Source organism: Ambystoma mexicanum, chromosome 1q (assembly GCF_040938575.1).
Source record: "Ambystoma mexicanum isolate Mex_15411 chromosome 1q, UKY_AmexF1_1, whole genome shotgun sequence".
In the NCBI taxonomy this organism is placed as follows: Eukaryota; Metazoa; Chordata; class Amphibia; order Caudata; family Ambystomatidae; genus Ambystoma; species Ambystoma mexicanum.
In genome coordinates this window covers 102,575,244-102,598,669 of record NC_090922.1, presented here as the reverse complement: position 1 = coordinate 102,598,669, position 23,426 = coordinate 102,575,244, and the positions used below count along the sequence as shown (strand labels likewise).

General features: G+C 44.7%; 1 protein-coding gene across 5 annotated transcripts in view; it reads right to left on the bottom strand.

The window, feature by feature from the left end:
• PIEZO1 (piezo type mechanosensitive ion channel component 1 (Er blood group)) overlaps positions 1–23,426 on the bottom strand; it is a 960,480-nt gene that overhangs the window by 547,150 nt on the left and 389,904 nt on the right. For all 5 annotated transcript variants that reach the window (XM_069635852.1, XM_069635881.1, XM_069635891.1 and 2 more), the window contains exons 4-5: positions 3,734–3,856; positions 858–900 (exon numbers count right to left, since the gene is read on the bottom strand). In XM_069635852.1, the coding sequence (XP_069491953.1) occupies positions 858–900; positions 3,734–3,856 (166 nt within the window). The remainder of the gene's footprint in view (positions 1–857; positions 901–3,733; positions 3,857–23,426) is intronic.

Below are 23,426 nucleotides of genomic sequence, written 5' to 3'. Positions count from 1 at the left end.
GATAAGGAAACCCTTTCCTCCCCACCTCCCTTCTCCTGCAACGGATACGACATCACACTGGGATACTTTGCCAGCCGATCACCTATGAAAACATTACATTGATAGACCATTCACAGCCTATGCTCACCAAGGTACGCAGTGTCACACACGGACAACAGCCACAACGTATAACCAATGGAAAAATGCATCTGAAAAACATCTGTCTCAATAACATCTACGTCGATAATTTTGAACACCTCAACTGGGGGCACTGTCACAAGCTCATTACCAATGGGGATGATATTCCCTGACTATCACTCATGGAAAGGAGAATGCTCCCAGAGACACTGGACAGTATCCCCAGTGAAATGGTAATGGAGAACTCATTTTGGCACACTATCTCTAGCCTACCTTCACTGAGGACTTGCATGATGAATGCATCTCAGACCGTCACAAGCAAGTCCCTCACAGGAGGACACTGCAAAAGACAGTGCAGCACCCTCACATCCTTCATCGACCACCTAGCATTGCCATACATTGAATTCTACCGCCTCTGACACAACCATCTATTGATTTACTCAATCACTTGAAGATCCTAACAATTACTATCCATTAGCACCCTCAAACGTATGCTCAGCCAATCAGATGCAAGAGGGCCCTGTTTGTATTCACTGGAACAATCTTAAGTTGTCCAATACATTGCTTCACCTAGAACGCCCGTAGCACCACCTCTCCCTTGCCCCAGCTCCCCTGCAATCTTCTTGTGAGGAAAGGGGCACACAAGGGGGGGTTCTCTGACCCTTTTCAAAATAAGGAAGGTTTGTCCATTCCAAACTGCCTTAAATAGGGAAGGAAAATATAGTTAATAACTGACTCACCTCATAACTCCTATATGATGCGTCAGTGTTTCCCATGTGCTGCCTGTAGGAGGAAAACAGACTATTCAAACAGCTAAAGAATAATTCATACAAATCAAGCACACCTTGATGAGTCAAGGGTTTAGGGAGTGCATAAGAAAAGATTTTACACAGCACTACGCATTTATGGGGTGCCCACGTGAGACAAGGTGGCAAAGACTCTACGAATTACCTGGTCCTGTAGCACAGTGGTCATGGATTGGTCCTGAAGCCCAGTGGTCATGGATTGGTCATAAAGCCCAGTGGTCATGGATTGGTCATAAAGCCCAGTGGTCATGGATTGGTCATAAAGCCCAGTGGTCATGGATTGGTCATAAAGCCCAGTGGTCATGGATCGGTCAAAGCCCAGTGGTCATGGATCGGTCAAAGCCCAGTGGTCATGGATCGGTCAAAGCCCAGTGGTCATGGATCGGTCAAAGCCCAGTGGTCATGGATCGGTCAAAGCCCAGTGGTCATGGATCGGTCAAAGCCCAGTGGTCATGGATCGGTCAAAGCCCAGTGGTCATGGATCGGTCAAAGCCCAGTGGTCATGGATCGGTCAAAGCCCAGTTGTCATGGATCGGTCAAAGCCCAGTGGTCATGGATTGGTCAAAGGCCAGTGGTCATGGATTGGTCAAAGCACAGTGGTCATGGATTGGTCAAAGCACAGTGGTCATGGATTGGTCAAAGCACAGTGGTCATGGACTGGATAAAGGGTGTTGGTGGGAGAATATGCGCAAGGGTTTTTGCTGTAGTACAGATGGGGCATGTATGGAGGGTCTTTTTAATGGACTACAGAGGATACAAAATATGTGAAGGCTATTGTGGGAGCCTGGAGCAAATGGAATGTGGCAGAATTTTTGGTGGCTGATTGAAGATATAGACAGGAATTGAAGAGATTTAAGATCATGGGTGAAATAAAAAGTCTAAGGATACTTTTGAAGTATATAAAATATGGAATCTTTCATGTTAGGGGAGCATAGAAATTATGACATGCATTAGGAAATTTGCTATTGCAGCATATTTAATTAGATGCTGTGTATTGTGTGCACATGTCCGCACTATGCAGCACTGTCATGTACACTTCAGACTTGGTCTCAAAAGATTGGCAGCCATTAACCTGCTGTGTTCAGGTTGGAGAGGTAATTGCAGATGTTCACATGTTTTCGGTTTGCAAGAGATAGTGTGCATTTGGAAGTGGGGCCCAGTACTCCATGACGGGATTGTCAACGGGCTCGGCCCGAGTTGTGTGGTTGGCTTCGATTGCAATTGAGTAGCTTGGTCTTGGAACTCATTTTACAAAGCTTTCTGAGATGATTTTTAGGTCCTGCGCAGGATCAGAAGGAGGACTCAAAGGCTGTGAAGAGACTTTAAGCATTAACTTTAATCTAAAGTAAAATAAGACGGAACTCTCCCTATATCTATGGGTTGTTCCCTACCTATTTTACTAACTAGGGTGCTCGTCAGTCAGGCTGAATGTCCAAAAAGAAGTCCGTCCACTGTCCAAATCTAACCTTTCTGAACCTACCACTAATATAATTAAGGACAGGAAAATGACAGCCTTCGTCCGGTTGCTTTGATTGTTCACATGGTTTTCTATGTTCTTTCGTTCCACTCAATAATCCATACACAAATATCTTGTTATCTTCTGGATCAAGTTCTGTAACTCTTTTAGGAGACTAATAGTTCTCCTCTTCCCTTTTATACCAACAAGCTTACTTTTGTGTAAGCTCCTTTTCAGGTTATAGGAACTCTTCCGAGAGTGCTCTTTTAAGTATGTATTTTTACTTCCTGGTCTCGTGCGCGTTTGTTTCCCAAATGTCTGTATTATATTCCCCTTCTCATCTTTGGGACCTGGGTTGACTGTTCCCTCCTCCCAAGGTAACGAGTTTTCCAATCTACTCCTTTCCCACTTTGTGTCTTTCACATAGGCTTGTCTTTCATGAACATTGTTCTCATTCTCCAACTTATTTTCAATACATTTCTCATTATCACTGAGACGAGATTTGTTTGAGTTGTAAAGAGTCCCTCTTAATTGTTCGGTAATTCTGTTCCCAGTATTACCTTATGTTTCCAAAGGTAACGTCACTGATAAGGTCTTGGACTCTCCTTCTGCTTCTTCTTGGCTCCATGGCTCACTTAACGCACTGTCTGGTTAACATGCATTTCATTCTCTTCTTCCGAATCGAACTTGCTCTGCATCTTGGGTCGGGAGTGGTATTCTCCCTTCAGTGGTATCAGCGCATGTGACATTGGGGGTCAATACAAACCCGGCAGTAGCCGTGCCGGTACAAACGGCAGGCTACCGCCGGAATTGTGCATTTTTACTGGCATCATTGTTACCGGACCAGCACACTCCGAATGAGGTCCATATTGACTTTCACATGTTCTGATTGTACTGCTGTGCAGATCCTAAGTCCTAATACAGTTTAAAATGTTTGATTGGACTGCTGAAAAAGACAGCATTGTGTTCTCAGATACCGTATATCGGGTGCAGTGTCTCGGTTTAACCCCTTGTTGTGTGGAATGTTGCTGGTGTTATCAGTATAGCCTGCAGTGAGCCTCGCTATTGCTTAGGCAGTAGAGGGCTCTTCTGCACAGTAGGAGCCAGAGCCATGCAGGCAGGACCCACCAAGCTGCAGATGCACAGTATGGGGATTCCATAGGTCACTGTTGTGGATCCTCTTCGTCAGTGTGATTATAAGCAGAATCAAGTCGGCTCCTATAGTGTTCCTGGCTGCGCACGCTCTCTTGATACACAGTGCACTGTAGGTCTGGCCTGCACTCCTGCCCGCTTCCCACCCAGCACTATCCTATCACAGAGCTACTATGGAAGGACAATTCATTCCTTTACTCACAGTTGTGGCCCAGCCATATGTCCAGGTTGGGCACGGTGTACAGGCACACCTGGAAGGCTAGGTGTGCGCACAGGAAGAGAATGCTGGTGCCCAGGAGTGCTTTCAGCAGACGTCCCGTGTGACCTGAAAGACAAACAAGGGGACACGGTAAGTGTCAGACTGGCATACAATTGGTCCAGGCACCAATGAAAAGAAATGGCCCAGGATCACACATTACCATTCTTTACTTTTCAGAACAGACCGAGTACTACCCAAAGGGGTGTTTTTTGGTAAACTATGTTGCAAATAATGCATTTGAGAGCATAGCTGCTTAGATACAATGGTTAAAAGGAGTGTAGTAATTGATGAAAGGGGCCGACCAAGGCCAAAAAAGTGGTCCATGCTAGAATCATGAGATGGCAATTCGGGCATTGTCCTAATGCCCTATATTTCAGTCCAAGCCGGGGCACGATGAGCTGCTCCGCATGTGCCCATATGTGCCCCTAATGCATTGAACTGTATCGGGGGACCTGGACAAAGAAAGGGCTTGAGAGGAAACAAATACCTTGGTTCCTACCTAAAACCACTGCCTGGGCCAATCGATGCGCAACGTCGACCGTCGTGGCTGCTCTGGAACATACATTTGAATGTCCTGATAGGACTACTGTCGCATGCTGGCACCTACATATCCAACATATGAAAGACTACTAGTAACAGTGAGAGGATACTGGGGCCATTATTAGCAGCATTATGTTATGCTAGTTTCACCTTTCGCCCACAATGAAAGTTAAATTGTATTCAGATGCGACCCCCAGTAGGAGACCACAAAACAACCAAAAAGTAATTAATCAAAGCCAATGCCCATTGCTATGGGTAGCTTCCATCCCATCATTTGTTAGCTTGCACCATTGTTAGAGAAGGAGAACATAAGTATGCCAATCAGTCTGTCTAACCCAGGGATGTCCAACTCCAGGCCTCGAGGGCCGTAATACGGTTGGGTTTTCGGGATATCCTGCATATTTATCTCATGAATATTAATGAGCGGTATCCTGAAAATCCAACATGTTTCGGTGTCCTTGACTAGAGGGGATGCTGGCCAACAGCTCAGGCTGGACTGTTCACTTTGAGGCAGGACAAAGATAGGTGGTCATATAGGTGGCTGGGTACCTTCTGCGCTGGCATAGGTGCGCTAAAAACAGTAGAGTTAAAGCTCCACAGGGGAATGGCCAGTGGTTACAATTAGTTTGTTTGTGGTCTCCAGACCACACCAGAAAGAACGACGCACAGTGCATCGGGTTTTGAGGTACGGGCTCAGGAAACCACAATGGGACAGGTCTCAAGGTCTGTAAAGGTAAGTGGTGGGGGGAGTGGGGCGGAGAGAGTGTGGTGGTGTGGCCTCGCAGTAGGAGGTGGTATGTGGGGGGACACCCAGTGAAAAGAACAGGGGAAAGGGAGAGGCAGGAATAAAACCGACCCTGTGGGAGCGGCCTTAATGTCTGCCTTCTGCAGAGTCAGCCTTGTGTCTGCGACATAGATCTGTTTCATCTGTTTATTTAAAAGATATCCCATTACTTTTGGTGTCTATAGTGAGTCTCGGCAAGTGCAGGGGTGGGAAGGCATATATCCCACAGATGTCCTCCTGGTTCAGTGTGCGTTGGATATTAAGGTGTACTTCACTGACTGGGCCAACAAGGGTGAAAGATCCAGGTTTCATTGTGTTTTGTGCTGAGGGGACAGGTCCAAGCAGTTTGGATTTAACTGATCCTTTTTGTATCAGAACAAACTTCTTTGCATATGGTTGGCCCCTTCTTCAATGGTGCAGATCGGTCGAAACATTGAAATAGGAGTTGCCCAGAGGAATACCCTGCGATCATCATTAATTCAAAGTTCATCACATTTTGGTGCACTCAAATGGCGGCAATTATTTAGAAGAATTACGTCACAAACAATTTACATCAAATAGCAAAATTTCTGAGTAGAGTACAGTCTCTTCAGAAAGGGAAAAGATGACCATTGTTCCAGGGAGCAGGGAGGACGAGTTATGCTACCTTTTTCTCCTTTGTAGCATCACCTAACCTACACCAAGCTACACTCTGCTCAGTCTCTGGACCCTCCCTGCCAAGTCATCCGTCTATCTTCCTCCTTGTTGCTACCACCGAAATATACCTTTTGCATAGAGCACGGGAAGGATCCAAGAAAACAGTTAAAGGGAGTAGGACTTACTGTCCAAGGCATAACGCTCTTCAGAATCTTTCCTTGGTTTGCTCTCAGTGAAGAAAGTAGATTAGTCTTACTCATCTGTGAGGGATCAGACACGGGAGGCGGACACAAAGTTGTAATGTAGTCAACATTAGACATTTTATTCAGATAAAAGGGTTTGGATAAAGGCCTTTCTGTCCCTATCCTAAAGCGAGTTTTCCTGCATAGGAAATCAAAACTAAAGATCAGTCTGTGTCTTGTTGTTAAAATTAAGCAAACTGTCCTTGCGTTCAAAACGTATCCGACTCTCACACTAAAAATGAACAACAAAAGGTGCTAGGTAAATGTCTGCTTTAGATTCAGCAACTAGTGTGCAAAAACTAAGTATATAAATCCAACAAAATAACCTTTGCATTCAGGGAATGATTCCCTTCCCCTGAACCGTCTCAGGTAGAATAATGAAAGTGTTCTATTCAAATAATGTTCCCTTAAGATTAGTAGAAATGTTTCTTTCACATAACACTTTAAGAATGATGAAGTGTCCTTTCCAAGCAATGGTGTTTTAAAGGATGGCAAAAGTGTCTCCTCTACACAGCAACTTCTTAAAGATGCTCTCCTGGTATACTCTCCTGCCAGGAAACATTTCACAATGTCTTTTCCTTTCACATACTTTAGATGGATTACCTGGTGTACTCCCCTGCCAGAGACCCCCCTTTTGAGCTTTGTAAATCCCCTGGTATACTCTCCTGCCAGGTACATTTCCCTCAAAGGATCACTGCCTGACATACTTCTTTCACCAGGTCTTCTTATAACCTTCTCTTTATCTTTCAGTTCTCTTTAACTATAACACAGTTGTATTCCTTCACTGTTTATACTTTATTGACTTCGGCTTTTACTTGTTCCAGCATCCCCCGTATTGACATTTCATATATGGAGACATGTTCATGTTTTGTTTGCTAACTTTGTTGTTCGTATTCATTTGCTTGTGGCAATATTTGTTCCAATCTTCTCCATATTTGCCTCTCGTATATGAAGATTTGTAAAGATTTTGCTTTTTAACTTCATTTGTGTTCAAATGCTTATGACAACTTTTACTACAGTTTTCCCTATATCGACATCTCATATGTGGAGACTTGTGTAAATTTTGTCTTTCTATATTACTTTATTGATATTCAAAACAAGTTTCAATTGTTTGTACACCTGCCAGTACACCCAGGACTCCAAAATCTTCTGGGCAGACTCACCAGTGTTTGCTGGCAGTTCTGACCCGTGGTGTATGACTGCATCGAAGTCCTTGCTTTCAGAAAGCATTTCTCGCTCTGCAGACCCTTTTCTAGTTCTCCCATCTGCTTCTCCTTCACTCGCCGGTTGAACTGCTGCTTTTCACTGTGACTGCATCCCCAACAGCCTCTCCACTGCTGTCGGCTCCTCAGCGGTACTCGCCATGCTTCTCCTGAACTCTCTCCTTTCCGATAGGAAGCGCCTGCCTCATTCAGCACAGTCTGCTTTTGGGTGTCTGCCTTCGGTTCTACTTCCCACTTTGCCTGCTCTACATCACTCTTCTCCACCTTTCCTTTTAACTTCAAGAGGCACACCATTTTTAAATGTCCCACACAGCTGATTTCCATCAAAACAACTAGTCTGCACGTTTAGCTTGAGGTTTCATTTAATCCACATCAACTCCTTCTTCTTCCCCTTGCTCGTCGCAGTACTTGAGGTTTCATGGGATTAGGAGTCCATAGGAGTATTGTGATTTTTAAAGTTGAATTGCTTTGGATGTTTGTTTAAAGAAAAAACATCAGAAACAGGATGTGTTATACATGGGTTATGTTCATTTGAGGTATAAATGGTATCCTGTCTAGTGTGTTTGGCAAAAAAGGGTTTTATAACTGGAATGATTTGTATAATGACAACATGCTGTTAGGCAGAAACCTGTGCAGTTCCCTTAGGGACCACTGCACAAGTCTTAAGACTACAGGTGTTGGCAGTAAACCCAATTGGTAGCAGTCTGTACCACCCAGATTTACCTGGTAGCTGTGGCTGAGCAGCCAGACTTCTCTCAAGAAGAGTTATACAGTATATAGAGTATACAAGATAGGTACCAAAATACAGTAGCACAAGCAAACACTGACCAGAGCTTTGGTATCAAGTATATAATTATTTATTTAAAGACACACCTAGAAACACTCTAGCACTATTATTGTAAGCAAGTTCAAAAACACAGTCACTATTAATATATATACATCCCTTATTCCTTATTAGACAAGTCTTAGTTAACACCACTTATTTCCAGACAAAGGTGAGCGCTTAACTAAAGATGGCACTCCAATAAGTTAAGAAAAAGGGAGGGAAAAGGCAGAAATTAGGAACAGCAGACAACACAATACTTTAGAAGCACTCAGCAAGGCAGGAAAGTCAAAGTCTACTTGTGAGCAAAAAGTTCAGAGGCCAGGCTAACTCTTGGCGAGAGTAGAACACCAATGCGCCCAAGATCACACAGTTTAAAAGGCTTGGAAAGTCTTGCAGAGAATTAAAAAAGGAATCAGTTCAGCTCAGAAAAGTTCAGTTAGCCAGCCTAGGGCCAACCCAAGTGGTAAATTGAGGATTTACGAGACACCCCACACAGACCGTTGCAAGGGAGGCCAGGTGGACACAGTACCTTGAAAGTGGAGAGAATCCTCCAGCGGAGGCAGTTGTTCCTGGCAGTGGATGCAAGTCACGGCGTCGTCCAGAGGAAGAGAAGATCTCGACGTGGAGGAAAGCTGAAGGTAGTTGCACTGCCAGGGAAGAAACCAGCCGCGGAGTTCTCCGGTTAAAAGATACTACCCTTTTATTTGCGGTAGTGGTAAAATGTGGTATCCCGATTGCCGGGGTGCTTGGCACAGGCAAGGCGGCCACGAGATGATCCAGGAAGGCGAAAAGGCGGGCAAACTGGTTATCCCCATCAGTCAAAGGAAGAAGACTCTTCGGGATTAAGATCTCCTCTGTCGTTGGAAGAAGTGGTGAGTCGGTTCAGCAGGGCTCCACCGGTGGTGACGTTGTTGCAGGTCGGATCAGCTTCTCCCTCTTCAGATTCTTTGGTCCTGTGGCAACGTCTGAAGTCCCAGTCCCCAAAGCCCTGCTTTTATGCAGAAAACCCCCATTCATCAGTCCTAGCTGTCACTCACATGCTAAGTGGTGAGCCGGGCGGCTCACCACTGGGCCAATCACACAAGAGTGTGACTTGAGTTGCCGAGGCAACTCAGTCCAGGGTGCCTAAACCCACTCCCACACCCCCTGTGGTACCTAGACAGAGTGGCACCACTTTTGGAGGCTTCTGTGGAGAAGCCCGCCAAAAAGTGGAACAAAGGGGTCGACTTGGGTTGGAGTCACAGAAGCGAACACAAACGCCCTTTTGGAACCGAGTTCTGGCAAAAAATAGCAACCGGTGAATTAATATTAAATAAATAAACCGGCGGTATGTTTGAGGCTATGTTAAAAAGTATTAGCCTCGAACAATGGGAAAATCCCATAGGAATATATTTGCGGTCGAATATAAAAAGTAGTATCCACTGCCACCAGCCAAAACTCACTCAGGGGGGACTGGACAGTGCCCCCTCGAACAACTGACCCAGGGGCAATCTAATTGCCCCTACCAGTACGCTCACAATATGATCATTTGTACTGGTTCTGTTCACAATTTAGGACTAGTAAAGCCAAATGGTGACTTTACATGCCCTGGGAGACAGTAGTCAGTCCCAGGGTACGGAGTCTATGTTTGGGGGTCACTATGACACCCCTGTGTTACGGCACAGAGTGTGCTGTGTAACACACATACCAAAAACACATGACGCCCTATGGAGTAAAAGACCCCATAGCCCATAAAACACATTTCAAAGTCAAAGGATATCTCAAATCATGTCTAAGAGTTTGAGAAAGAGTCTCACTCTTAGCAGGAGAAACAAAATAAACCCCAAAAATCCAGCAAAGCTGCTGGGGGACTCACTAGGTTTGGGAAATTAGCCTTAACAGAGAATTCTCCCTAACACATGCCATCAGGAATTTAGGAAGTATAGGGTCTTCTTCACATGGAAGGGAAGAATACAGCGTCTCTCCTGATGGGGCCACCACATCTAACCGACAGCCATCTCCTCCCAAGTGATCCTTCCTCAGGGACAAGATCAAGTTGCGATTGCCGTCCCCTGTCCACATGGCAGGAGAGGAGTCATCACACATCCTTACACAATGGCCATGTCCAGCTGCAGTGGTGGTGCTGGGATGTATGCCTTCCCAAGCCATTTTGGTGACCCATCATTACAATTGTCCGGATTCTATGTTTTAACATAAAAGATGGCACGCCCCGCCTAGAACATCCCTACAGTAGCATAAGTCCTACCCAGTTGAGCTGCCTAGATCTTGTGCCCGTTTAAGGCAAGACTAGGGTTCTAAAGCCATTTGTCAAGCACTCAGGCCAAAACCCCTAGTTGTCTGAACCAAGAATTTGCAATAACGCCTGCTGAGCATTATGGGAACACCTTGTCCGTAAATGCACTGACATTATAAATGATCATTCACAGGCTCAGACTGGCCTATAGGGCAATAGGGCAATGCGTGAACCAAAAACACAAAATGCTAGTGTGGGGCAGTTTTTTCTTCTTCAAATTTGTGGCCCATGAGGGCCAGTTTGATAAATTACTTAGCTATGTGGCTAGAGGTTTTGAACATTGTTGCTGAATAAATTGTAACGGAGCAGACGTGTACGTCACTAATAGGCCCCACCCATTAACTTCCATCATACTGGATGAACGACAGAAACCCATCGTGCATGACACCAGGTATTATCCCAATGCTGCATAGAGTGTATGAGAGATGGTATGCGCTCAGACAACCGTATCGAATGTACCCTCGTACTGAGGTGGTATCAGGAGAATTTCAGACACCACTGAATATTGAGGAGTTGTAAAGAAGATCCGACGGCTGCAAAGCGATGTCGTGAGGAGAAGAACACTTGTGTATAGGCGCATTATAAATGTCATATCATATCAAGATACAATGACGCATTGAAACAATATTAAAATACTTAAAGACAGAAGATGTAACTGAAGAAACAAGAGCAAACATACGTACAAGTACGAATAAACCATATATACAAAGAAGATAAGGAACAAGATGAGTAGTGAATAGATATACTTTTAGGAAGGAGAGGGGGTCTTCCCACCTACCTAGGCAATACCGAATGATGAATAAACACTAATAGAGCGCATCCAGGGAGCAGGGCGTGCACATAGAGGGGGTGCACAATCATCTTAGTGCACGCACTGCAAGCTATATGGTAGATGCGGGCGCAAACACCAGCTTGGCAAACAGCCATTTTAGAATTTAGGCCCAAGTGCTGGAAACAGCATTTTGTGTATTGAAGTAGACTCCCTTGCATGAGTGCGAACACCACTCCCACCCTGGCCATGTTTCAGAGATCCACAGCATCCTCCATTGTTATGAAAAGTTAACGGCCCTCGCGCCCTGGGAAGAATGCACTCTGCAAGGTCATGAGAAGGGAGTGCAGTGCCTCTTGGCACTACCTTCCCACGAAACAGATAGCATAGCCCTCCTGCCCCCAACGATCCCCACATGAGAAATACAGCTTTGCCATGCTTTCATCCCATGACTCCTCCAAACCCAGACCACCTTCCATAAAAACCTTTACACCCCTCGATTGATCACTAAGATCAGAAGGCAAGGCTATCGCATCTTCAAGAATGAGTCATGTGATTTGTGCAGCGAGGTGCAGGTTAGCATCAGAATTATAGCCTAAAATTAAGGTGGAGGACCTTGGGAGTTGCTGATCTGTCTGGGAGCAAGTGAAGTATGTGATTTAGTGTGAACTCGGCTCTCCCCCCGCGCCCATCCATATATCTTCCAGGTACATTGTTACACTAATAGAATAACAGTGTTTGTCCGAGTAGCTAACTGTCAGGTCAGCTTCACCACGGATGACGAGCCCAGCAGCGCCCATGTGGACGGAGATTGGCAGATAAAGATGGACCAATGCCCTGGCATCGCATATGGAGCCGGCCCTACATGTATAGGGCTCCTCCAATCCATATGATATGATATGGCATTTATAATGCGCCTGCACACAAGTGTTTCTAGAATTGTTCTATAGATCATTACATCATCAGTGACGCCATTTGTGCTTATAATGTGCCGCACATGCCTTCGGAGCTTGGAACATTCAGCGGCAGCAGAGTTCTTGGCTGATGCATTTCTATTTTGTAGAAATAAATACTTGTTATCCTTGCAAGCGTGTCTTGGGCCTTTTTCCCTAGTGGGCTGTATTTTTTCTGGTGTGAGCGTGCAGTGGCATGCCTTCAAAACGCAGTCACGCAAGGTAGATGAGCCATACAGAAGCTTGCTTCAGTAGAAAACATAACACAGGTGAAATCAGGCATGAATAAATAGCTGCTGGCCAGTGATCAAGGATGCTACTGTAGAGGAGGTCCTAAATACAACCTGCACTCCAATCACCCATTTGGAAGTACCAGGAGCATTCACACTGAGATATTTGACGTATGACGAACAAATGAACCAGCATAGAGCCGCATTAGGGCTCTGCCCAGTGCTAATCAGAAGAACAATGCCTATTGAAGTACCAATAACCAGACAACCATGGACACTAAGGTATCCATTGAGACAACCCTACCAACAAATGACACGAAATAAAGAGTGCTTAAACACTGTCCCAGAAGAAAGGCCTTAACTGAAGACGAATGGTGATGACACAAGGGCCCGGACAGACTCATAGATAGAAGATAAAATGAACCAAAGATGACACACAGAGACGAAACGCCATGAACACGGATATCATGAACTTAGAAGGAAAGACGTTGTTGAAATATAAAGAAAAACTTAAAAAAAGAAACTTAAACTGTAAAGCAGGATGAAGTCATTCAACCAGCTAACGCCTGTACATATGCTTGAAACCGCAAGAAGCTAAGGAAACAGTGTGGCTTGCTATGCTTAGTAGAAGAATAGAGCGGCAACTGCCAACTATACATATCTACCTCAACGAAGCACATTATATAAGTGCGAGTCCACTTTATACAAAAGCAGAATTAACCCAGGTTACTAAGGGTCGAACAGGACAGGATCCGTATTCCAGCTAAAACAAGAAAAGACGGCGGAATCGAAACTCAGCAAGAAGCAGCTCGTGCCTGGGAAGTCGAAGTCAAGCCAAGAGGGGGAGGCGGAAAACAAAAGGGGTGTCTCCAACCACATATCAGTTTGCTGGCTCTATTAACCAATTTTGAGTGTCTATTGTGCTGTGTCAGTTAGCATTATTTATTAGTGCTTCAACAGTAAGCCAAGTACCCCATAGTAGGGTCGTTTTACTCTGGGTTTTAGTCCATACACACACGTTTTATGCTCAAAACAAAGCTGCTTTTATTTAGCAGAACCAGTCCTTTGGCTGGGCTTACACATATCATATTCAAGTTCCAGCTAATGGGTAGAGAATAGATATTGTAATGCTTGTAATAGTACTTTAACACAGTGCAATGTTTAAATCAGAGGTATGTTAGTACTGTTTGTGAGGAAAATATGACATCATATTTAGACCTTTCTGTGTAAAGCAAGAGACAGAATGAACAGTGCTGACACACAGAAATGCATACGTGCGAGAGGCGCACACAGTGGTATCATACATTTTCCCTTATATTTTTTCACCACAGGGATGTGTTCATACACTTTGTTTCAAAAGGAGTAACAGCTAGTCGGATGGTTCTGGGCTAGTTGAAGAGCTGTGGCTACTTAAAGTGACCAGTTCTGTGGTGGGTTAGCTATTCCCACAGAGGACCAAACCGTAGAGAGGGAGGCGGACAGTAGCTTCGGAGAATCAAAACCTAAGAGCAGGCAAGCCTGCCTCGGGAAGGTCGGGATAAGGAGGCCCAAGCAGGTGGAAAGCCAAATAAGGAATTAAATGAACACAGAGGGAAAACTACGGTGTGCTAACACGTGACCAGCCAAACGAGGAGAGGCATCAACGTCTTGATGTCTCCCAAACAGAAGATACCATAACTGTTCATGACAAGACGCTACAGTTTCGAGGCCGACCACAGCCAACTAATTGCCACATAGCCACTCAAGTACTGTTTGATGGAAGGGAGACTGGGTGAATCTTGGGGCATCCTGCACATGGTTGACCATTCTGCGTGCTGCTAATTAAAGTGGAGATTTATGGAAGGGGTTAAAGCCAACCCAATCACAATGGACCAAATAATCTAGGGTCCTATAGATAGTGGAACCAATGAGAAGTTGTACTTTTGGTGATGTCTACACGAGTACTGTTAGAAGGAAGGGCATAGACGCCCACCTGATAGTGTTTATCCAATCCCCTCACTCCGTTACCATATACAGATATAGCACCTATATTTAAGTACCTTTTCCAACCAATAGAATCACATGACAAACCTATGAGTATTAAACATCAATGATGACAAATTTTGGGTAGAACTGTTACTGTTTGAATGAAGATTGTTGGGAGTTGAAGCGAGACGGGCTATCGCATCACTGTTGATTTCCATGTTTCCCCGTTTTTTGTACTTGTCATTAAACGGACTCCCCTTTGCCAAACCATTGAGTTGTCCTAATTGATTGGTGTTGGAGTGAAAACCTGCACCCCCATCCACCTCAAGGTGCAGCTATCTTGTCTCAAAGTACTCGAGAGTGAGCTCTGACTATGGGCCGGTCAGGGGTCACTCTCTCTTCTGTACACCACAGCGAGAAGCTACTGAAAGGTACAAGAGGGTTTACAGAGTATAAGCAATGTACGCATGACATGTTTCTCTTTAATCAAGCGAAGAAGAAAACATTTGTAAGTGCCAAGTATTGACAATAAAAGATGCAGAAAGGTCTATGTGAGGTAGAGCAACCAAGTCTCCAGAGGCCAAGAGGAGTAATGACACCCAGTTTAATTGAATTAAACAGCACTAAATAAGGGGTTGAAAGACAAAATCGCGGTCTCCTCACACGTGACTCAGAACTTGAAAACAAGCCCTATTCATTAAGCTCCAGATTAAAATAATGGTGTACCTACAACCCCTGGAAAGTCCCAGAGCAAGAACAGTCTGCAAGGTCAACTACAAAGAAGAGGCCTTGGCTGATGGCTTGACTGATGAGATGGGCAAGTGGGCAGTAATCTGACGTTCTCTGCACTGAGTTTCGTTTTTGCTTATATGCTGCTAGAGAGCTGAGTGTCCAAGGTTGGGAGAGGATGCCAACCTATCATGAGGGCCTATGCAACGAAACTATCATTGTGAGTGTGTGGACTACAAACTATTTGCCAGGTCGTCCTACTTCATTGAATTTATAATAAAGAAGTACTTTGTCATATTTTTCGAGTCTGTCCGGTTATTTGGGTCCATGATTTATTTACGGCAATTCCATTCTGCACATGGATACGCCCAAAAGGAGCCATTGGAAAAAATATTATTTACATTGAACAATTTGCCTCCCATTTTATTAAAAACCTCCCACTTGGTTATTACTCAAACAGTCTGTCACAAAAGGAATGAATGGCCATTTGCAACTGTGGGCCACTTTTTCATTGGTGCCCGAGACAATTTTATGCCCCAGTCCGACTCTGATCATCCATGTATTTACGCAGTGTACACATATATATATATTTTCAGTCAGGTTAGCTTTTTGTCTCCCTTTCCCAGAGGAATAGTTCCCTTTTGTTTTTTAAATAAAAAAAATGATCGAATCCGATTCCGTTGCAATCCAACCACAGCTCCATACTTGCAGATTTTATTCTGACATTTTGCTTTGTACTCGACTCCTCCAACCCCACATTTTGGCAAGAGTAGAACAAATGCTTTTCTGTGACCAAAGTGTGCCAAGTGCTGCGCTACAAACAAATTGATGGGTAGATATTATTTTACGCCGTTTGCTCTCCTGACATATTCGGGATATTACTGTACTTTGCCTACTAATTAGGAGCTTACCTTTTCTGGTCTACTAATGGGTGGAACAAACAGCAAGGCGCAAAATCACAAAGGTCGGAGTCAGAAAACATACTGCGCAATGGAGGGCTGCAAAGTGATGGCTTTTGGATGCACAAGTGTAGGATGGTCAGATTTTCTCAAGCAAAAACATGCCACACAGAAGCACATGATCAGACCTCCATCCTGTTCCTGTTGGTGTCCCACTCACTTGTTGACAGAGCAGCTCTTGCCATGATCACTCAGATATTGGTCTTGTTCCTGATCAGTGTGGCACACAATGACAGGATTCACTCCCTTTCCCACTGCTAGGGGGAATGTTTTGGGTGTCTATTCAGCATTGTACATTGCATCAATCATTGTGGCAAGTTTGGAGTGATCTGGAACCTTTTTGGAAAACCATTCAGATCCAGATCGAGATACTTTTTGAGACAGTGGTCATCAGTATGCTGTTTAATTCTAAAGCCATTTCCTAGAATGCCTTGCAAACTGCTTCATCTTCACCTTGGCAAGCACATGTGGTGGAGGGAAGAGGACACCTATCTCAAAACAAGCTGTACATTCACCTTAAGTACCTACATATGTCCAGCACATCCAGTACTTCCTGTTAAAAGCATATGCATGCGTGCAAGTGGGTATTTGCACCCCTTTTCTTTTGTGATAGACATTAAAAAAAAAGAGACTTCCATCCACGGTCCGTGCATAAGTATTTTTACAATTCCCATTACTAATGTAAATTGTGCAAATACCCATTGCACATATTTAACACTAGTAAAAAGTGCCTGTACTCTGCACGGGTTCTGTAGACAGACATGTTAGCACTCATCAATTGTTGACAACCACAGAGCACAGGTGGAGGGGAGGGGAGAATTGGCGTCCTGCATCATAATGGGACCTTCTGTGCGTTCTCCCCACCAGTCGACACACCCTAGCGCGGTGCAGTATGTTGCGGTGTAGATATCACAGAAATGGTGCGTCCTCGGGCCTTGAAACGTTCAAGCTTTGTTTCTGGCGTCGAGACGGTTACAATGAACTTAGTTTGATCCTTCTATGAGCACATTGATGTTTTGCGTGTTGCAGTGCAAATATCTCAGAAACGGTGTGTCCTAGGGCCTTAAAATGTGGGTTTCAAAGTTATGTTCCTTGCGTCCAGACGCTTGAAATGAGCTCTGCCCGGTCCTTCTACGACCACCTTGATGTTTCACTGTTTCCAGGCACCCGTCTTATGTGTGCAGGGGTTAAAATCTAGGGAACGAGGTGGGGTGTCCACATGTAATGTAGCCAGTGACACCCAGAGGGTCCCAACAGGTAACTGTACTAAATCTGGTGCAGATTGGTGGAATAGAATGGAATAGTACGAGAAACAAACTAACAGTTGTTGTTTTACATATTGAAAAGTAAATTACTAGTGTACTGCCCATATTTAAGAACATACGTTGGAATTAAAGCTCATTTTGAGATGTTATCCTCATCTAAAAACTAGTTGCAAATAAATTACCTATAACTAGCTATATATGTGGAGAGTATCTATTACTTTTTAAATCTTAAAAATATGTCCACGTGATGTGCAGAGGCTTATTAGCCACAGACACAGTAAAAAGACTTCTGTCCACCGCGTGAGCAGACATGCTTTTAATAGGTCTATTACTATAATGAAAAGTGCGCCAATACTTGCTTACCTTTTAAAGCTTAGAAACGTAATTACTAGATACGCTGGACGTAGGAACCTGGAGTGAATTTACAGCTAGTTTTGAAATGGTGACATCACCTCAACATGAGATGCAAATTGTCTCTATGTAAATATGACCCAGATAGCCAGTAATTGCTTTTCAAAGCTTAATGCAAGTGCGCATTTACACAGTGGTCCCTAGAAATCAACACAGTAAAATGACGCTCAGACGGAAGTCTCCAAGTATATCTATTATTAATCACAGGTTTTCACATACTGCCTTGCACAGATGTTAATTACGAGCTATGCCGCAGATATTTCATAACTCATCGTGAATGTACGCTGATGACGTATCATGAAGTATCCGAGCAGGCTTGCCCAGGAAACACCCTTCCCATGCACCTACTAAGGGCCATATTCATAGCTCTCAACTTGCCCGCCTTGCAAGCAGCTGACTCCCCCCACCAAGCCCCCCCCTTTCACGGACTCTCACCCGCCACCCCCCCCCCCGTCCCCTCAGAAAAATCTGCTGTTTTCATCCACCTTGGCGACACAAAAGGTTGAGAGCTCTGCAATATTCCAGGCTGCCACGTGGGTACACCCAGGAAGTAGCCACTCATTCATGGATAGTATTCTCAGGTGCAAAGAAGATATGCAAAAAACGACGACCCATCATGACCCAGTGAATGTATGCTGATGAAACAGGCAGGCTTCTACCAACAGGGGAGATGTGATGGGAGTAGAGGTGGGAGAAACAACCTAGGAGGAATTGTGTAGACCACATTGGAAGACAAACTAGCAGGAGACAGAGCAGATGAGTAGACTAAGTGTGGCTAATTTTGTGAGTCAACAACGTAGATGAGTGGTTAGGATTGGTTATTTATAGCGCTTAATACGGATCGAACTTGTGTTGCTCTGCGTAGTCTTGCTTCCAATGCAAGCGTGTTGCCCCTGAGCTAGCCATCCCTCCCTCTGCATAACAGAACTCTAGTCTTGAGGGAAAAAAGGAGGACGATAAGGAGAGCAGTGTGGCTAAAGAATGGAAGAAAAGCCATCATGTGATGAGTAACATGTATATATGAGGGTGCATGGGGGGGGGCAGATTTTCAATGTGCTCCAATAAAACTTTTAATAGGCAGTGGAAGATTTGTTTCCCTTTATTGGATTTACATTGCCAGCAGACCTCTCTAGTCTCTGAGTTTAGCCCAGAGACTCCAGGATTCCAGGCTCTTCTCTGGGTCTCTGGGGGAGAGGTTGGAGTCTCTGGGGTTTCCAGGAATGCCAGCAACCCCTTCCACACCTTCATGTGATTGGCTACAAACATACTGCTAGTGCCAATCACATGGAGGGGTGGGTAGATAGACAGCACAGCAAGCAAATCCCACCCCCTTTCTGGCATCACACTGTGGTGTTGTTACGCCTCTGAGGTAATTTACTTCGGTACTCCAATAGACAGCAAAACTAATGGGAATCACTAACCTGGGCAGCCGGTAGGATCCGAGGACAGCAACACTGATGAATTGGAAAGGTCTCCCGGGAAACCCTGCTCCCCCCCTACCGACGTGAACTCTCGGAAAAAGAGAAAACAACTCCCAGGGAAAACCCTCCGCGGAAGAAAAACCCTGCTTGCACACGGAGCTGGATCGGTTCGGCAGTCGACTTCCAGGGGTCTGTCCTGCTGTAATCTGGAAGCCGGCTGTGGGCGTGACGTGTCCGGAGCAGGAGATAGGAGAGGTAAGTATCCGTTTACAGCTTGAAGGTTAGAGTTCAGATTAAATAGAAAACTAAACTTACTCCTGAGATGGAGATAATAGCATTCAGTGATACTCTAGGGGAATTCCGAAAAGAAGTGGTTCGCTATGCCTAAGAGATAGAGAGACGGTTTCCAGAAAATAGAAACCAGAGGTTAGTACGAGCTGCGGGAGTTGGGGGAGAGCAACGGGAATTGGTCTAAGGGAGCTCCCACGAAACTCCCTTCCCGGTGAAGGTACAGGGTGTTACAAAAGGACTCGGCAACTTGTAGAGAGGATCGTTTGGTGGTCTGACGAAGAGGGGGGTTCTACGGAACAAACAGTAGAAGGAGAGAGGGCTAAGAACGGAATCAGGTTTAAGGGAAAATAAGTAGGAATAAAGCACTAGTTCCTAGGAACGAACTTGCGAAGCGCCGTGCTGGAGAGTAGCGACGCAATTGCTTGACTTCCTGGTTGCACTATATGAAGTCACATGATCGCTTTGGAACGAATGCAAGAAACGTATGACATCTATACCGTTGTTTGCACAGTTGTTGATTTAGAGCTGTATTTTCTGAAGGCTGCGTGCAGCTGGTGTTTTTCCCACTAAACTGAAATGTATGTGCCTTTGTAAATTTGAACTAAAGACATTTGGCTGAGGACCCCAGGAGAAGAAGGTCTGGTTGCCAATTTAAATGCTTAGATATACAAAGACGTAGATTGAAATTATAGGATTTACAGATAACACAACCAACAGAAATGACCTTGAAGGTCAGGTTCCCCATTAATGGTGCATTAGCTCTGAACAAAGACCCTTTGAAGCTCAGGAGGAGAGGGTAGAATAAACATTGGCCCAAGCAGGTGGCTGGTCACATGCTTAAGGAGAAAGAGAAACCTAAGAATTGGAGGGGGCCATCTGAAACTGGGAGCACCTATTATGCAGTGCTATTGATTAAGCATTGAATACATTTTCTAGAATAAAAAGTGCATTGTGTCTCCCATAGAGCTCACCCCGGGTTCATTTTAAAGGGATAAAGAGTCATTCAGGACCATGTAAAAACAAAACTTTTGTGATGTACATAACTTAAGTTATGATAAAAATTATGATTCTGGAATTTTCATACATCTGAGTAATTGTAAATATTGATAGACTAATAGACAGTGAAATTAATGTTGTAATTGTGTAGCATGTGAGAAACCGGAAGGTGTGTCCCGAACTAGATCCCGGGGATCTGTCATCCAGGTGGCCAGGACATGGCCATTGCTATAGGAACCAGTTCCTGGGGGTGGACCAGTGAGAGAGGATCACCTGGAGGGGGATCCTCCGGGAGCGGCACGGGAACACTGACAGGTGGGACGCAGTATTCCCCTTCTATTAATCCCTCTATCATATCCGACTGCATAGGACACTCAACCTCTCCAATCCCCCCTTTCCAATACGAACACCTTTGCACACCACAAAAGACAATGGACTAACACCAGAGGCGTCTACCTGACATGTCCCAATACAAGGGTCAGGCAATTGACCGGAATCACACACACTTGATGGCCATTTCCCTTCCCCATAGGGATAAAAGATGGAGCACAAGGGCACAGAACAAGCTAGGCAGACCACACGATGTGAGAGCTAACTCAGCACAGCATTTCAAAAGGAGGTGAAAGGCAGCGCAAATCGAGGGGGTGACAAGGAGGGAAGCAACCTTGCCCTATCCGACCAAGGCCTGTGAAACCTCCACAGATGGAAACCTAAGACTGAGAACAATCGCCAACGTGTATTGCAACAGATGTCAATGGTACGCAAGACCCTCATCTGCTGATTACCAAGCTTGGGAGAAACGCTTGTCTCGAAGGTACCAATCTTGACTCCAAAGAGCAGAAAGCCAACTGGTTCATCACAGCCGGTGAGTTGAGGGGAGAGTCAATAAGAAACCGAACTGCGTTGAATGAAAAGTAGCAAGCAGCTAATTTGAACTTTGAAAGGTATAAAAGGAACTATTGAGAAAAGGGGGAAAACCTGCTACAGAGGCATCCTGCACCCGGTGGGAGCCCGCACAGGAAACTCTGGACGATTACCCGATGGTGCAGACTACCGCAACCAGAAAGCCTTGGGAAGAGGTGAAGAGAGATCAAAGTGGTCATACAAGGGTCTTGTAAAAATCCTCTGTACCGTCGAAAGTCTTTGACCGACAGAGTAATGAAAAGCAAAGGGAGATGAATCCCGCTTTGTGAAACAAGGGCATGAACAATGTGTTGACAAGAAGTGGCAACAGTGAACCTGAAAGAGGGATGCCACTGGAAAGGGGCAAAGTCTAAAGTCCTGCAGAACAGTGTGCCGATGTGAGTAAACCCGGCAGAGAACTGTTTTCTAAAAACTGGCAAGAGGAATGCCGACAAGAAGGGGTGAAGCCAGACACCTCAAGGAACATTTTGTGTTGACAAATGGTGAGTCTGTGAGAGTTAGGTTCACAGTGAATTGTTGAAAAGACATTGTGCTAAAATGACAGAGAAGATTGTTCTTGAAATACAAGCCAGAGTGAACATGGAGGAGGGAGGCTAACATTCAAGAGTGGGCTAAGCCCGGAAGAGGGGGTCCCAGGAGTGAAGCCAGTATCACCCAGAAAGGGAAGAACTGTTTAAAAAGACATTAAGATTTGTGAACCAAGAAAAAGCCATAGTGAACCCGAAGGAGGGAGGTTGATTTATGAAAGGGGTCCAAACCCGAAGGAGGGAGAAAGTCAACACCCCAAAGGTCTATTTGGAAAGGAACTTTGCATTTGTTTTATTTAATACGATTCGTATGGTGTTTATGCCGAGAAGAGGGGGACCCAGGGGTGAAGCCATCACCCAAAGCATATGTGGAACAGAACTTCTGTGTTTGTTTGATGAATGTATCAGGCCTTCGAAGGCAAGAGACTTTTCTTGGAAAAAGACTTAACCATCGAAGAACCTGATAGATGGTACGGAACTGTCAACTTGTGCTTGGAAGGCTCGAGTGGGTGCTGTGCTCAGGAGATTCACCTTGTCCCGTGCTCAAGATATGGGGAAGGGAGACCCCTGTCAATAACATCCTGATGTATTATTTTGTGAACACTTCTTTCTTTATTGAAAACCCCATCTCACACTCTTTCTGTAATTTGCATAAGTATTGGCTATAGGTTTTTCTTCGTGTAGGCCCTTTTATTTGACACAACGCCACTAGGACTGCCTTCTATTATTTTTTGATGGTCGAAGCTTGCTCCCATCTTAGATTTAGGTTAGGTGTTTTTCCACCCTGCATTTATAATTCAATAAACACCCTTGAACTGTGATCACTTGTGTCTGTCTTCACTGTTGCCACCATGAGTTCCTTACAAGTGTCAGAGTTGTAGCTATTTTGGTGCAGCAGCAAACCGCGAAAAATGGTGGCTGTCTGCACTGCTTGTCCTTTGAATGTGTGTTGCAAAACGTTTTTTTCCATTGTACTGTGAATGTTTCCTATTGGTTAATTTGCTATTAAATCTGATGTAAGTTGTGACTGCATGTTTCAAAATGTTACCTTTGTTGTTTTAATAACAGAAAGTAATTTGAAGTTGTAATATTGGGTGTTGCCACAGCATTGGTGGTTGATGATTGATATTCCGTTATGTCAAATCTTAAAATAATAATAAAAAAAAAAAAAAAAAAATATATATATATATATATATATATATATATATATATATATTCTTACTATACACCGGCCTGGTCTCTAGTCTATTGGTGACACAGGGTATTTGTTGGGGTGGGTGCGAGACGGGTTGGAGGCCTCACTAAAGGTGAATCTGTATAAGTACATTGGTTGCGCGCCACCTTGCTGGGGGGGGGGGGGGGGAAACTCCCTGAGTCGGGTGTGACCGCCTAATAAACTGCAACTGCAGGGCTGTTGGTGGGTCAAGTGGGTGGGGTCTTGGGGGGATGTGGGCGGGGCATCGGGCAACATGGATCTCCGGGTTTTTCTTTTTTAACCATAGGCGGGACTGATTGCCAGTAAATAAACATCAGCCAAGACCTGCAGGGAGTGTCCTTTACTACACAGAGATCACTGCATGTGTGTTAAACCATCATATCAATACTCTTTCGCAAACATTCTCATTGACACCATCAGGGATGCCCCGCTTTCA